Source organism: Megalobrama amblycephala, linkage group LG21 (genome assembly GCF_018812025.1).
Source record: "Megalobrama amblycephala isolate DHTTF-2021 linkage group LG21, ASM1881202v1, whole genome shotgun sequence".
NCBI classification, from domain to species: Eukaryota; Metazoa; Chordata; class Actinopteri; order Cypriniformes; family Xenocyprididae; genus Megalobrama; species Megalobrama amblycephala.
In genome coordinates, this window is record NC_063064.1 from 21571110 (window position 1) to 21585729 (window position 14620).

The 14620-nt window shown below is 36.3% G+C and overlaps 1 protein-coding gene across 2 annotated transcripts; it reads left to right on the top strand.

Moving 5' to 3' along the window:
- The first annotated feature begins 6115 nt into the window (after positions 1 to 6115).
- On the top strand, positions 6116 to 13908 carry comtb (catechol-O-methyltransferase b). 2 transcript variants are annotated; one of them, XM_048173292.1, is made up of 6 exons: positions 6116 to 6228; positions 9863 to 10034; positions 10206 to 10323; positions 11941 to 12134; positions 12686 to 12817; positions 13000 to 13906. In XM_048173292.1, exons 2-6 carry the CDS (start codon positions 9864 to 9866, stop codon positions 13177 to 13179), a joined length of 795 nt encoding a protein of 264 aa, XP_048029249.1. In that variant the 5' UTR covers positions 6116 to 6228; position 9863; the 3' UTR covers positions 13180 to 13906. The 2 variants fall into 2 exon arrangements, with proteins under 2 accessions (XP_048029249.1, XP_048029248.1); XM_048173291.1 differs by lacking the exon at positions 6116 to 6228 and having other exon boundaries at positions 9834 to 10034; positions 13000 to 13908.
- Positions 13909 to 14620: the final 712 nt, after the last annotated feature.

The window sequence follows — 14620 nt, forward strand, 5'->3', positions numbered from 1 at the left end:
GCGCTCATTTCAAAAACTCAGTCGACGAAAACATCCCCTGTACCACCTTTAACCCACGAAAGGCTACGGGTCCTGACAACATACCTGGCCGTGTACTGAGAGACCATGGCAGTGTACCCCAGTTAGTAGCCACAACACTGAGCACTGGAGCCCCACAAGGCTATGTGCTCAGCCTGTTGCTCTTCATGTTGCTGACTCACGATTGCACATCATCAAGTTTGCAGATGACACAACTGTGGTAGGCCTCATTAGCAAGCAGATGAAATACCATACAAAGAGAAATTGGCACAACTGGCTGAATGGCACAACCTGTACCTCAGTGCGGGAAAGACAAAGCCTCCCACTGACTATTGGCAGCTCGACCGTGGAGAGAGTCAGCAGCACTAAATTCCTCGGACTGCACATCACAGAGGATCTCACCTGTATCACCACTACATCACTCTCCAAGAAGGCCCAGCAGCGCCTCAACTTCCTGCGCCGACCGAATAGAGCAAGTCTCCCCTTACTGCAGCGCTGCAGACCGCAAGACCCTGCAGCGGACAGTGAACACAGCTGCAAAGATCATCAGTGTCCCTCTTCCTTCCATCCTGGGCATTTTCCAGCAAAGCCACCAGTATTGTTGAAGAACCTCACCCATCTCTCCCACATCTCTTCCAGCTCCTGCCATCAGGAAGACTGTACTGGAGCATCAGAGCCCGCTCTGCCAGACTGAGAGCCCACAACTCCAGTCACTCCCTGGAGATTGTTTCTGTGGGGCCTGCTGTGATTTGCGCAAGTCCGCAAGTCTGAGTTTCCTGATAAAGATTGCAGATATACACTTTACAGTCAAAAAAGTGTTGCTTGGCCATCTGGTCTTACAGTTTGTGGAACAACAGTAGGGTGCCTTTGGAGGGCACTGAAGAGTTTAATCATCATCAACATATATTTTTATTAAAAATAACTCTAGAAATGGGTTTGAAATGACACTTCCCAGATAGCAACGTTGTGCCGGCCCAAATCCATCCCACATCTGCCACACGTGATATGATGACCTGAGCCGCATGGAATGATGGCACTTAGGTGGACCGCTCCTGTTTACCATGAGGTTCTAATATTTATCAAACTGGCTGAGGCTTGCACTTACCGATAGCCTTGTGCCTAGCCTAACTGTATAGTATATGGGGGTGGTGGATGGATTTTGACAGAGAGACTGAGTCAGTTTGATGAGGTTCTAATATTTATCAAACTGACTCAGTCTCGCACTTCCTGTTGGCCTTGTGGACAAAGAATCCTAGGTTTGAGTCCATGCTGGTGGACTTTTCTGGATCCCGTCTGCTTTCTCCCTCCAATTTTGCCGCCTTGATAAAATGGGTCAAATTTAGGGGCAGCGCATCCTGAATGGCTGAAATTGTGCCTAAGAATGAGCTACCACCTGTTTTGCAATACAGTATAGTCACACTAAAGCAACACTTTTCCACATATTCTGCTATTCTAACTGTGCTTACAATTTTACACCATCTTGCTGAAAACATTTCCTTAGTCATTTCGAAATCCTACAGCTACTGTAGTGAAACCACCCTCATCAGACTGTGCTTCCACCTTAATTAATAAGGTCAGATTACTAATTAAAATGGCAATTAACAACCACAGCAAGTCAGGACCTCGGTTTAAAGGATGGTTCTTCTTACAGTCTAGTGCCCCTGTCGCTGCACTCTGACTTTAGGAGCCATACAAGCCAGGGAGTGAGCTCCCCCTGCTGCTCTGACTAAAGCATATTCCGATGACAATCAAGTTTTTTCAAAAAGGTCTCTCATCCATGTCACAGCCTGGCTCAAGCCTGCTTAGCTTTGGTAGTAAGCCAGGATTTGGCCATGGGATGCTATGTAAGCATTATTTTGTGCTGCCTTGATAAAACGATTCAAATTTAGGGGGAGCACATCCTGAGGGGCTGAAATTGTGGGATGCTAAGACCATGGGATGCTACGGAGGCATTACTTTGTGCTGCCTTGATAAAACAGGTCAAATTTAGGGGTGGTGCATCCTGAGGGGCTGAAATTGTGCCTCAGAATGAGCAACCACCTGTATTGCAATACAGTATAGTCACACTAAAGCAATGCTCTCTCACATATTCTGCTATTCTAACTGTGCTTATTTCTGCCGTTGGTGTAAGCAGCAGTGGGTGGTAATAGACAAGAAATGTAAAATTTTACAGTTTTTAAACATCCTCGGTTTAAAGGATGGTTCTTGTTACAGTCTAGTGCCCCTATCACAGCACTCTGACTTTAGGAGCCATACAAGCCTGGGAGTGAGCTCCCCCTGCTGCTCTGACTAAAGCATATTCCAATGACAAGTTTTCTCAAAATGTCAAGTTTTTTCAAAAAGGTCTCCCATAAATGTCACACCCTGGCTTGAGCATACTTAGCTTTGGTAGAGGCAGGATTTGGCCATGGGATGCTACGGAAGCATAACTTTGTGCTTCCCGTCAACATATTTAATATCATTATAAACGGATTCCGACAGCTGTATATTTGCAGTCGAATTCTGTTCCCCCACCACCCATGAGATTCTAAAAAGGCAGAAAATGACCTTTAAACTGATGCTGATTAAAGTCCATCCACGCACAGGATAGAATCAGCATCTTTTAAGTCAGTGCATCAACATCTCTGATTATATGGGGGGCTGGGGGGGGGGCAGATTTCGATGGCTGTATATTTATATAACCCCCCATGAGGTTCAATTATTTATCAAACTGGCTCATTCTTGCACTTCACGGTGGCTTTGTGGACAGATGCGTACAAAGAATCCTAGGTGCGAGTCCAGGCTCACAGATTTTGACAGCTGTGTATAATTTTATAATCAAAAAGAATCGTTACATTTTTCAAAAAGAATTGCTACTTTCCTCAAAAAGAATTGTTACTTTCCTCAAAAAGAATCGCTACATTTTTCAAAAAGAATTGCTACTTTCCTCAAAAAGAATTGTTACTTTCCTCAAAAAGAATCGCTACATTTTTCAAAAAGATTCACTACTTTCACAAAAAGAATCGCTACTTTTTAAAAAAGAATTGCTACATTTCCAAGAAGAATTGCTATATTTTCAAAAAGAATTGCTACTTTTCCAAAAAAGAATCACTACTTTCTTCAAAAAGAATCACTACATTTCCAAAAAGAATCGCTATATTTTCAAAAAGAATAACTACTTTTCCCAAAAAGAATCGCCACTTTCCTCAAAAAAGAATCGCTACATCCTCAAAAAGAATTGCTACATTTCCAAAAACAATTGCTGCATTTTCAAAAAGAATCGCTACTTTTCCCAAAAGAATCGCTATTTTCTTCAAAAAGAATCGTTACTTTTCCCCAAAAGAATCACTACTTTTCCCCAAAAGAATCTCTACTTTCTTCAATAAGAATTGCCATATTTTCAAAAAGAATCATGAAAGGCAAAAAATGAACCTTTAAACTGATGCTGGTTAAAGTCTATCCACACAGAAGATAGAATCTGCATAAACATCTCTCATCATTTGGGATGGGGGGGAACGGATTTCGACAGCTGTATATTTGCCATTGAATTCTGCCCCCCCCTCCCCCATGAGTTTCTAATATTTATCAAATTGGCTCATTCTTCTTTTCCACAAAAAGAATTGCTACATTTCCAAAAAGAATCGCTACATTTTCAAAAAGAATCACTACTTTGCCCAAAAAGAATCCCTACTTTCCCAAAAAACAATTGCTACTTTTCCTAAAAAGAATCACTACTTTCCAAAAAAAGAATCGCTACATTTCCTCAAAAAGAATCGCTACTTTTCCCAAAAAAGAATCGCTACATTTCCTCAAAAAGAATCGCTACTTTTCCCAAAAAGAATCACTACTTTCCCAAAAAGAATCGCTATATTTCTCAAAAAGAATCACTACTTTCCTAAAAAAAGAATCCTTACATTTCCAAAAAGAATCGTTACATTTTCAAAAAGAATTGCTTTTTGTCAAAAAGAATCATAGAAGGCAAAAACTGAACATTTAAACATGCTGGTTAAACTCCATCCACACAGAGGATAGAATCATCATCTATTAAATGACTGCATCAACATCTCTCATCATTTTGGGGGAAACGGACAGCTGTATATTTGCCATCGAATTCTGTTCGCTCCCCCCCCCCCCCCTCCCATGAGGTTCTATTATTTATCAATCTGACTCACTCTTGCACTTCCCTTGATGGCTTTGTGGATGGTGTGCTAAACTCTGGTGCAGTTGCATACAAAGAATCCTAGGTTTGAATCCATGCTTGTGGAATTTTTCGTATCCCATCTGCCTTCTCTCACCTATTTTGCTTCCTGTCAACATATTTAATATCATTATAAATGGCAAAAAGGCAGAAAATGAACATTTAAACTGATGCTGGTTAAAGTCCACCCACACACAGCTGCTACCCAAACTCAACAAGGTAATACACATGTTTGTTTACATGTACATTCACCCTGGCTAATGGTGATGATTTTTGTAAAGAATGTTCAGTGCTATATTCATTTTTAGTATCAACTGTAATTCTGGGATAAGAAATGACTCTGTTGGGAATGGAGAAAGACATATGAAGTGCCAATTCAGTTAGTATGGTATAATTTCTATGACTTTCTATAGCTGTTTTAATACAGAAGATAGTATTTGGTGTTGAATGGCTCTAAAGTTGTTTTAGAGCACACCCAGATCAGAGGGGGCCATATTAGGTGGGAGTACCCAGGAAGATTGTCACAGGCCTCATATTTTGCACTTTTATTTTATTGTTATTTTATTATTTATTTTTATTTTTGTAAGGACTGAATAAGGTGCTGCAGGAGGAGTGTTCAGTTCAGTGATTTACTTTAGTCCATTCTGGAACTCAGTCCTATGCTGAGCCACAACACATCAGAGTGCCTACGGTTCATTTAAATAGAAAGAATGGTACTTTCTACTGATTGTGTGTACAATATATTGAAGGGGATTCTTTTTATTATAGTTCAAATTAACTAAAAGTACATTAAGGGTGCATTTTACCCAATTTATTTAAATGTAATTTAGAGTTCACTCAACAGTTTCTGTGTATTCTTTCTCTGACCTCCAGGGGGCAGTATATTTCTTAAAAGGAGACTGAAGATACTTTTCTCCCATTTGATAGTGATAAAAATCTTGGTTATATTTTATTTAATTGTTATTATTGCCCGTTACTGTGCCAAATTTTGAAAAATGTAAAAATGTATACTAAAATATAGGCCTAGCCTATTTAGAAACGATATCCAAAAGTAATAACTTAAAAGCAATGAAAACTATACGGCTGTTTAATAATAGTTACCAGGTTTTTTTTTCTGTGAAATGCCTTTTTTTTTTTTTTTTTCATGTATTTATTTACATTTAGATGACATGTATGGCTATATGTACAGCCTACTCTTGTATATAAAGAAAACACCTAGTTGAAGTGGTTTACATGCCATTTCCCCAGCAGCGTATGGAGGTATTGTACTGGCTTTCTCCGAATGTTTTATCCTTTTGAGTTACTCAGGTGATTTATCTGCCTGTTCTGTGAGAACAGAATGTAATCAGTCGAAATTAGATAATAAATTGTGGATAAACGTATTTGCAAGCACTGTCAAAAACGCCCTCAGAGGGCTTATTTGACATCTATTTAGTGTGTAATTTAAATGTCTGTCTTGAAACAATTTGTTTTTAAAGGAACAGTTCACCTGAAAATTTGCAAGATGATTTCTGAAGATTCATGTCAGTAGCATTACTTACTCCTTTCATGCCATTACATTATGAATGAATTGAATGAGTTGGTTCGCTAACCTAAAGATCCGGTCAATGCAGGGTGCTTTAACAAAAAGTAGCCTAAACAACTAGAGGGGAAATGTTCAGTGGATAACAATTGGAACTCCGGTATTATTCTAATATAAAGCTATTGTATGACTTCAGAAGAGTTCTGGAGTTTCTGTTCACTTGGCCTATATGCCAGTTTTTGATCCCTGACCTAATTTGGATTTCTATTTGCTTTCTGGGGGTGTATATCCTCCTAAAAGACATGAGGCCAAACATTCCTCACAGCTCAAAACTACCCAGAAGAGGTGAGAGAGTGTATTACAAGGTCAGCTGAGAGAGAGAGAGCGAGAGAGAGAGAGAGCAGAGCTGATCAGTAGAATGTGCATTTGCATCCTTGCAGGCTGGTTATAACACAAGGTCCTTAAATGAAATAGACCTATTGTAAAAGGAAAACAGAGGCCCTCATCAAAAGTAAGTGTTTACTTTCTATCTTTTATTCTTAATTGGTCATTTTTTCTCATTTTTGTCACTTGCTTGCTATTTTTATTGAATTATGAATATTCTGAAAAGGTGCATGCACTGCGTACCATTGATCATTTAGATAATTTAATTTAATTGTCTTTTTTAAAGATGTTGTCCTTTTATTACATAATTTATTATTACTAATTTAAATGAATATGTTGTATGTTCATAATAATATTACATTGCCTATAATCCTCTTTCTGGTTTCTTTAATTATTTAAATAATAACCATATTTTCTATTATTATGTGTTTTGCTCACTTTTGTAGATATTTTCTTGGCTTGTATCTAGTTTAAAATTGAAACCCAATTTAGGTTAAATCTAGTTTAGTAAATGGTTCACAGTGTGTGTTCTGGTCAGCCGATACCAATTATCATGTTTGCATCACTGAAGACAGAACAGTCTTTTTTAGTGTATCGCATTTCTTGTTCATTTTAAATTATTATGTAGTGCTAATGATATCAACTTAAACATAGCATGTAATATTGATATAAAAATCCCTTATCATTTATAATGAAATCCCTGTGCTATTTATCATGATTGCTGCGATCCTTGCTATTGCTGTGTGAATAAACATTATACTGGACTTTTCCAATGCATAAATGCATTCATTGGTAAGTATTTACTGCAATGCATTTGTGAAAACCAGCTTCTGTGCTTCACTCATTCCTTTCTGACACCCATTTGAGAGGATTTTCCTACTAACAATGGCTATCCAGCAAAGTGGCTGAACTCTGCATTCCACTCCAGACCCCAACTACATTTGTATATATATTTAAAGAAAGCCAGAGAAGCCCTTGTCATGGTTCTCTCCCAGGGGTTCCACACTCTTTGTCTAATAGCTCTTAACCTTGTGCTTGTTGCCATGCAACTCTAAAATCCTACTTGAGAACCGAATTTCTTGCTCTCCATGACTATTTTAGTCTTCTTTAGTAACTGAACAATTATTAGCATATCTTTTATTATGATAAAGTACATATTTACTTTGCAGTGAATTATTTTTATTTCATGTTCTATTTATTCTATTCAGCAAAAATACGTAACAGTCGGGATCATTAATATGTACGCCCCCAATATTTGCATATGCCTGCCCATGTTCCTAACATTATGAAAGGCATTAGACAAGGGCAGCCAGTATTAACGTCTGGAGCAGCACAGCCGAATGATAAGACTAGGTAAGCAAACAAGAACAATAGCGAAAAATGGCAGATGGAGCAATAATAACTGACATGATCCATGATTACATGATATTTTTTAGTGATATTTGTAAACTGTCTTTCTAAATGTTTCGTTAACATGTTGCTAATGTACTGTTAAATGTGGTTAAAGTTACCATTGTTTCTTACTGTATTCACGGAGACAAGAGCCGTCGCTATTTTCATTTTTAAACACTTGCAGTCTGTATAATTCATAAACACAACTTCATTCTTTATAAATCTCTCCAACAGTGTAGCATTAGCCGTTAGCCACGGAGCACAGCCTCAAATTCATTCAGACTCAAAAATGTAAACATCCAAATAAATACAATACTCACATGATCCGATGTATGCATGTCACATGCATGACGAACACTTTGTAAAGATCCATTTGAGGGTTATATTAGCTGTGTAAACTTTGTTTATGCACTGTTTAAGGCAGTCGCGAGCTCCGTGGGTGGAGAGCACGAGAATTAAAGGGGCCACGCAGCATAAATCGGCTCATATTTAATGATGCCCCAAAATAGGCAGTTAAAAAAATTAATTAAAAAAATCTATGGGGTATTTTGAGCTGAAACTTCACAGACACATTCAGGGGACACCTTAGACTTATATTACATCTTTTTTTTAAAAAGTTCTAGGGCACCTTTAAGCAAAAATACAGTAATATTATGAAATATATAAAGTTTTGTCATTAAACTCTAGTTGGCACAGGCTGATAGTTCCTTGCAATCACATCATTCTATATAGGGCTCAGCTGATTGATTCTTGCTGTATAGCAGCCAATGAGCTTGCTGCTCAACTTTCAAATACTTGGCCAGCATCTGCGTAGCAGTTTTCAGCGCGCACTCATGCCAAACACTCCGGGTGTTGTCATGACAAAATATTTTAAAAATGTATTCCTGTGATGGCAAAGCAAATTCTCAGCAGCCATTACTCCATTTCTTATTATTATTTATGTTGATTTATGTTTTTACAGGATTAGTTAAAAAAAAAAAATCTTAGTCTTTACTGTCACTTTTTATTAATTTAATGCATTGTTACTGAACAAATATATTAAAGTAAAAAAAAAAAAAGTGTAAACCTTTTGAATGTTAGTGTAATAATAAATATTTGACACATTATTGTTGTATATAGTGGTGTTGACCCAGGAACACAAACTTTTTGTGAGAAAAAAAAAAAAATGCACCCAAACAAAATCATTTTATTTTCAGTCTTCAGTTTGTCCCCATATCTACTTCACTGGCAGATTGAACTGCAGCAACATGCAGCCAAATGATCACATGAGAGAGATTTTCATTTCAGGGTTTATTTGCTGCATAGTAACCACCCATCTCATTAGACCAACACAATAGAGGAACGGCCAGAGAGATGAAAGCTCAGCATTGAATGAGAACATTAATTTCCATATACATTCATCTCATGACCTGCACAAGTGCAGACCTGGGCTGTATTAGAGTATAATAAGAGTATTATACATTGGTGTGTGTCTGTGTGTGTCTGCGCATGTTTTTGTGACATATCAGGACACAAATTTGTATAATGACATGAGTATGACAAGGAGAGGGTCACTTAAGAGGACATTAACCCATGTCTTCATTTTTTTTAAAAAGGCTTATAAATCAGATTTTTTTTTTTAAAGTAATTTTTTGAGAAAGTAAAAATGTGCACAGTTTCCTGTGATGGGTAGGTTTAGGGGTAGGGGTAGTGTAGGGGGATAGAAAATACGGTTTGTACAAGTATAAAAAATATTAATATCCCCAAAATTCACAAAAACAAACGTGTGTGTATGTGCTGTCTTGAAAGGTGATAGGATTGTATTATTTTAACATTGAATTTACACAGACCGTTCAAAGGGATGCACAGTAATATCAGGCTTTCATTAATTTCTCTGGCTTTTACTGAAAGGTTGATTATAGGACCACATAAAAACTTGCAAGGATGAAACTCTGAAGGATCATGTGACACTGAAGACCGGAGTAATGATGTTGAAAATTCAGCTTTACCATCACAGGAATAAATGACATTTTAACAATACATTAAAATAGAAAACAATTTGTTACATTGTAATACTATTTCAGAATTTTATTGTATTTTTGATCAAATAAATGTAGCCTTGGTGAGCAGAAAACTGTTCTTTAAAAAACAAAACAAAACAAAAAACAATCCCAAACTTTTAAAGGGTGGTGTATATTGATTTTCACTTTGTTACATGGTAAAGAGAACACAATTAAATAAAATAATAAATAATACATTTCTATCATTTCTTTGAATAGACATTTGAATTTATGTTGTGATTTTTCTGCACTAATCAACTAGATCTGTACTGTACGTGATTATTAGCTTAATTCAAGTGTCATGAATGTCATCTCTGTGTCTGGCTCTAGTATGTTGCTGGTGTTGCTGTGCTGGTTTGTCGGGGTCACAGTGCTTTTATACATCTTGTACTCCTGGCTCATCCCTGCTGTTGTGCAGTTCAACGGCAGTCTCGCGTTACTCTGGCACGATGTCATCGTTGAGCGTGCTCTTGATACTCTGACCAGATCTACACGACCACAGGTGACTCAAACGGGCCTGGTTAAACAGTTTTCTATCACAATACAAAATTACAGCATGTACCTCTGTCCTACATCTGCAACTAGGATGCTGGGGTCAACGATGTCAAACTTTTGAGGCCCATAAAATAAACAATTTTGTCACCAGAACTCTTTATGTCTTTGTTGTGACCAGCGTCTGCTGAAAGCAGTACAGAAGAATGCAACCCGAGGTGACCCTCAGAGTGTGATCTCGGCCATTGATCATTTCTGCCGACACAGTGAATGGGCTATGAACATTGGAGACGAAAAAGGTCCGAACGCTGCTTTTGTATTTCCAGACTCGTGTCAAATTATTTTTGTCATCGCACAAAAATTTTCAGGGGAAAAAACTGAAAGAAATTTCAGAAATTATTTTTTTTAATGAAAATAACATTTGAATATGTTTGCTTCAAAATAGGGAAATTGGTTTTATGTAATTTTATGTTACTTGAAGTTTACACTACCATATAACTTGGGGTCAGTAAGTTTTTTTTTTTTCATATTAATACTTTTATACAAAACTTTTCAAATGTTCTTTTAATCAAAACATCCTGAAAAAATGTATCATGGTTTCCAAAACAATATTAACAGCAACATTTACAACACTAACAATAAAAACATGTTTCTTGAGCACCAAATCAGCATATCAGAATGATTTCTGAAGGATCATGTGACTGCTGGAAATTCATCTTTGTCATCACAAGAATAAATTACATTTTAAAATGTATTAAAATAGAAAACTTTTACTTTAAACTGTAATAATATTTCACAATATTACTGTTTTTTTTATCAAATAAACATCCTTGGTGAGCAAAAACATTAAAAAACAAAAGCTGTATAGACCTCAAACCTTTGAGACGTATAGTGAATGTTCTTTAAATATATGTGGCTCTGAATAAACTTTTAAGAATCTGTCAAATGTCAGCATTCCTGTACTGTTCCATGTCCAAAATAAGTTAAAGATGCAGAACTATGTATTTCTATTTGAATCTGCATATATTGTATGCAATAGTATGTCAACTCAACTTCACTAATTTGTGGAACTTTTACTGAGCCAACTATAAATTTGAAATACAAACAGTAACTGTATTTGTGTGTGTGTTTGTGTGTGCAGGCTTGGCAATATTTGTCCTTATGTACATGTATACGTGCCAAATGTCCTCACTTATGCACTGTAAAAAAGAATTGTTGATTTAACTTAAAAAAGTAAGTTGCCTTAAAATTTTGAGTTCATTGAAATTAAAAATTTGAGTTAATACAATGAAGGCGATTGGTTTAAACAACAGAAACTCAAAATATTATGTTATCTGAACCACATTAATTATTTAAGCTGATTTGACTAAAGAAAAAATATTGTGATAACAAATCACGAAAAAATTTTTTTACAGTGTACAGTGAAATATTATGACAACAACTCACCAGTGAGGTCATTTTTCTAGGTTAAAAATATAATAATATAATATATCATATAATAATATGATATAAAATATAAAATATAAATAACCTGATATAAAATCAATAGAAGTTTATGCAATGTCCTCGTTAATATAGTGAAACAAACGTGTCTGTGTGTGTGTGTGCGTTTTTGTGACACATCAGGACACAAATTTGTATAATGATATGGGTATGACATAGGTATTACAAGGAGAGGGTGACTTATGAGGACATTACCCCATTTTTCAAAAGGCTTATAAATCATACAGAATGAGTTTTTTTGAGAAAGTAAAAATGTGCACAGTTTTCTGTGATGGGTAGGTTTAGGGGTAGTGTAGGGGGATAGAAAATACGGTTTGTACAGTATAAAAACTATTACGCCTATGGAATATCCCCACAATTCACAAAAACAAATGTGTGTGTGTGTGTGTGTGTGTGTGTGTGTGTGCACTCAGGTACTATCCTGGACTCAGTGGTGAATGAGCTGAACCCAGAAAAGGTCCTAGAGTTGGGCACATACTGTGGATACTCTACAGTGCGCATCGCTCGTCTTCTTCCTCCTGGAGCTCGTCTGATAACACTGGAGTTCAATGGTGATTATGCTGCAATTGCACGACAAGTAATCGCCTGGGCAGGTCTTGAAGACAGAGTAAGGGTCCTGTTCTTCCACAAACACTTAATTTACATTGTTTACATTCAGTAGCCCTTATTTACTCTACTCTCTGCTAACATTATGTTTGTAGCCTATACACTGCAAAACCCCCAGAGTTAAATCAACTCTGCTCAGATTACATATGGTCCCTCTCTATATAGTGTTAATGTTACACTGAAGGAAGAGTTAAAGTTAATGAGATAATTAAGTGATGATTGAGCATTAGTGATGAACGCCTGCTGTTAACAAGCAGAATCACTGAAGAGAAACACAATAACTACAACTGACTTCCAGCCACAGCCTTAGATGAAATCAACTGAAGATAAAAGGCATTAAATCTCTCAAGATCTGATTAAACAACTCCACAAACAGCATATTATCTCATTAACTTTAACTCTGTTTCAGTGTTATTTTAACTCTATGTAGAGAGGGACCATATGTTCTCTGAGCAGAGTTGATTTAACTCTGGGGACTTTTCTGTGTATATTTCAAATGAAATGAGTCATTTCCTATTTATTATGCCTTGAATTAATGCTTTACTTCATCAGGTGCAGCTTGTAGAAGGCGCGTCTGAAGATTGGATCCCGCGCATGAAGGAGCACTTTGGAATTGAAACATTTGATTTAGTTTTTCTGGACCACTGGAAGGACCGTTACCTCCCTGACACAAAATTAATGGAGGTATTTGATTCTGACCACTGTAATTACATTCAATCTTAGTTAGAGATTATAGTGTCTCTACAATGCAAAAATGTCCAAAACATCATGAATTCAGTGCTATGTCAGTATTTTCTTCTCGATTTTACTGAAAGCATATATCCATCATTTTCTGCTCCTCTTTTTTCTCTCTTTTTTATTTATAGGATTGTGGTCTACTAAGGAAAGGCACCGTTCTGCTTGCTGATAATGTGATCTGTCCGGGAGTCCCAGACTATCTTCAATATGTGCGCAATAGCCTTTCCTATAAAAGCTGCTATTTTAAATCCCATTTAGAGTACACCAAGGCAGAGGACGGCTTGGAGAAGTCTGTGTTTTTGGGCTAGAGATATACATAGATGGTTCATATGCTTAAAAAGAGGACCTTTTATGCTAAGAGTTTCTCAGACCTAACATGAGGTGTATTTTGAGTCCTAAGACTTGCTGTACTTAAAGTCTGTGAATCAGGACACATAGTTCTGCATTTTATTTGTTCAAACAAGAGTTTTTACCACTCTCTACCACTAGAGGGTAGGATCACATTTAAAATGGCTAGATGAAATATGTGACTGTGTCTAGACCCCCTCTTACAATGTAGCTAACCAGAAATTTTATCTTCAAAAAAATCAAGCAGTTTTATATCAATGACTTTTATATCGCATATTTGTATGTGACTTTTTAGGATATTTTACAGTTATTCTGTAATAATTGAAACAATGCCACATTGTATTCATGAAAATATGCATGTCAGCAGCACAATGTAATTTAGAGTGTGTTCATTTTAGCTGTTTTTGCAGTATTGATAATGGCTTTTAATGGATTGCAGATTTATTTATGTTTTAGTGCATATTCTTGTATACTTTAATGTTGCTATTTATTTGTCTCTGGAATTTTTTTATTAATTAAACTTTTTAAAGTCATAGGTAATTAGCTTTTTAATCTATAATCTATGTTACTGTATATTTTATTTCATCTCTTAGTGTTAACTAAGTTATAAAAAACACATTTTCATTACTTCACCATTGCTTTTTTGTTGTCTCAAAACACAAAACTATGAAGATATAACAGACAATTACACTTTTATTTATTTGTTCGGATCCCTCACATTTTTAGTGTCGTATCCCACAACTTGATTTAATAGTTATAAATCTTTAATAGCATCAAAAATTAACCTGTACAAAAAATATGTAATGATTTATTAAAGACAAAACATCCCATAATAACATACACCTCTTTTTTCCTATAGGCCTACAGACAGCCACACATTTCAACTTAAAGGATTAGTTCACTTTCAAATTAAAATTTCCTAATAATTTACTCACCCCCATGTCATCCAAGATGTTCATGTCTTTCTTTCTTCAGTCGAAAAGAAATCAAGTTTTTTGATGAAAACATTCCAGGATTTTTCTCCATATAGTGGACTTCAATGGACCCCAAATGGTTGAAGGTCAAAATTGCAGTTTCAGTGCAGCTTCAAAGCGTTCTACGCGATCCCAGATGAGGATTAAGGGTCGTATCTAGAGAAACCATCGCTCATTTTCTAAAAATAAAATTAAAATTTTATACGTTTTAATCATAAATGCTCATCTTGAACTAGCTCTCTTCTTCTATATTTAAATTCAGGCAGTGTAGACGCTGCTAAGTGTATTACTGCCCTCCACAGGTCAAAGTTTGAACTAATTGTTATATACAATATGCCAGTGTAAGTATATAACAATTAGTTCAAACCTTTTCTAGTTTTACCTGTGGAGGGCAGTAATACACTTAGCAGCGTCTACACTGCCAGAA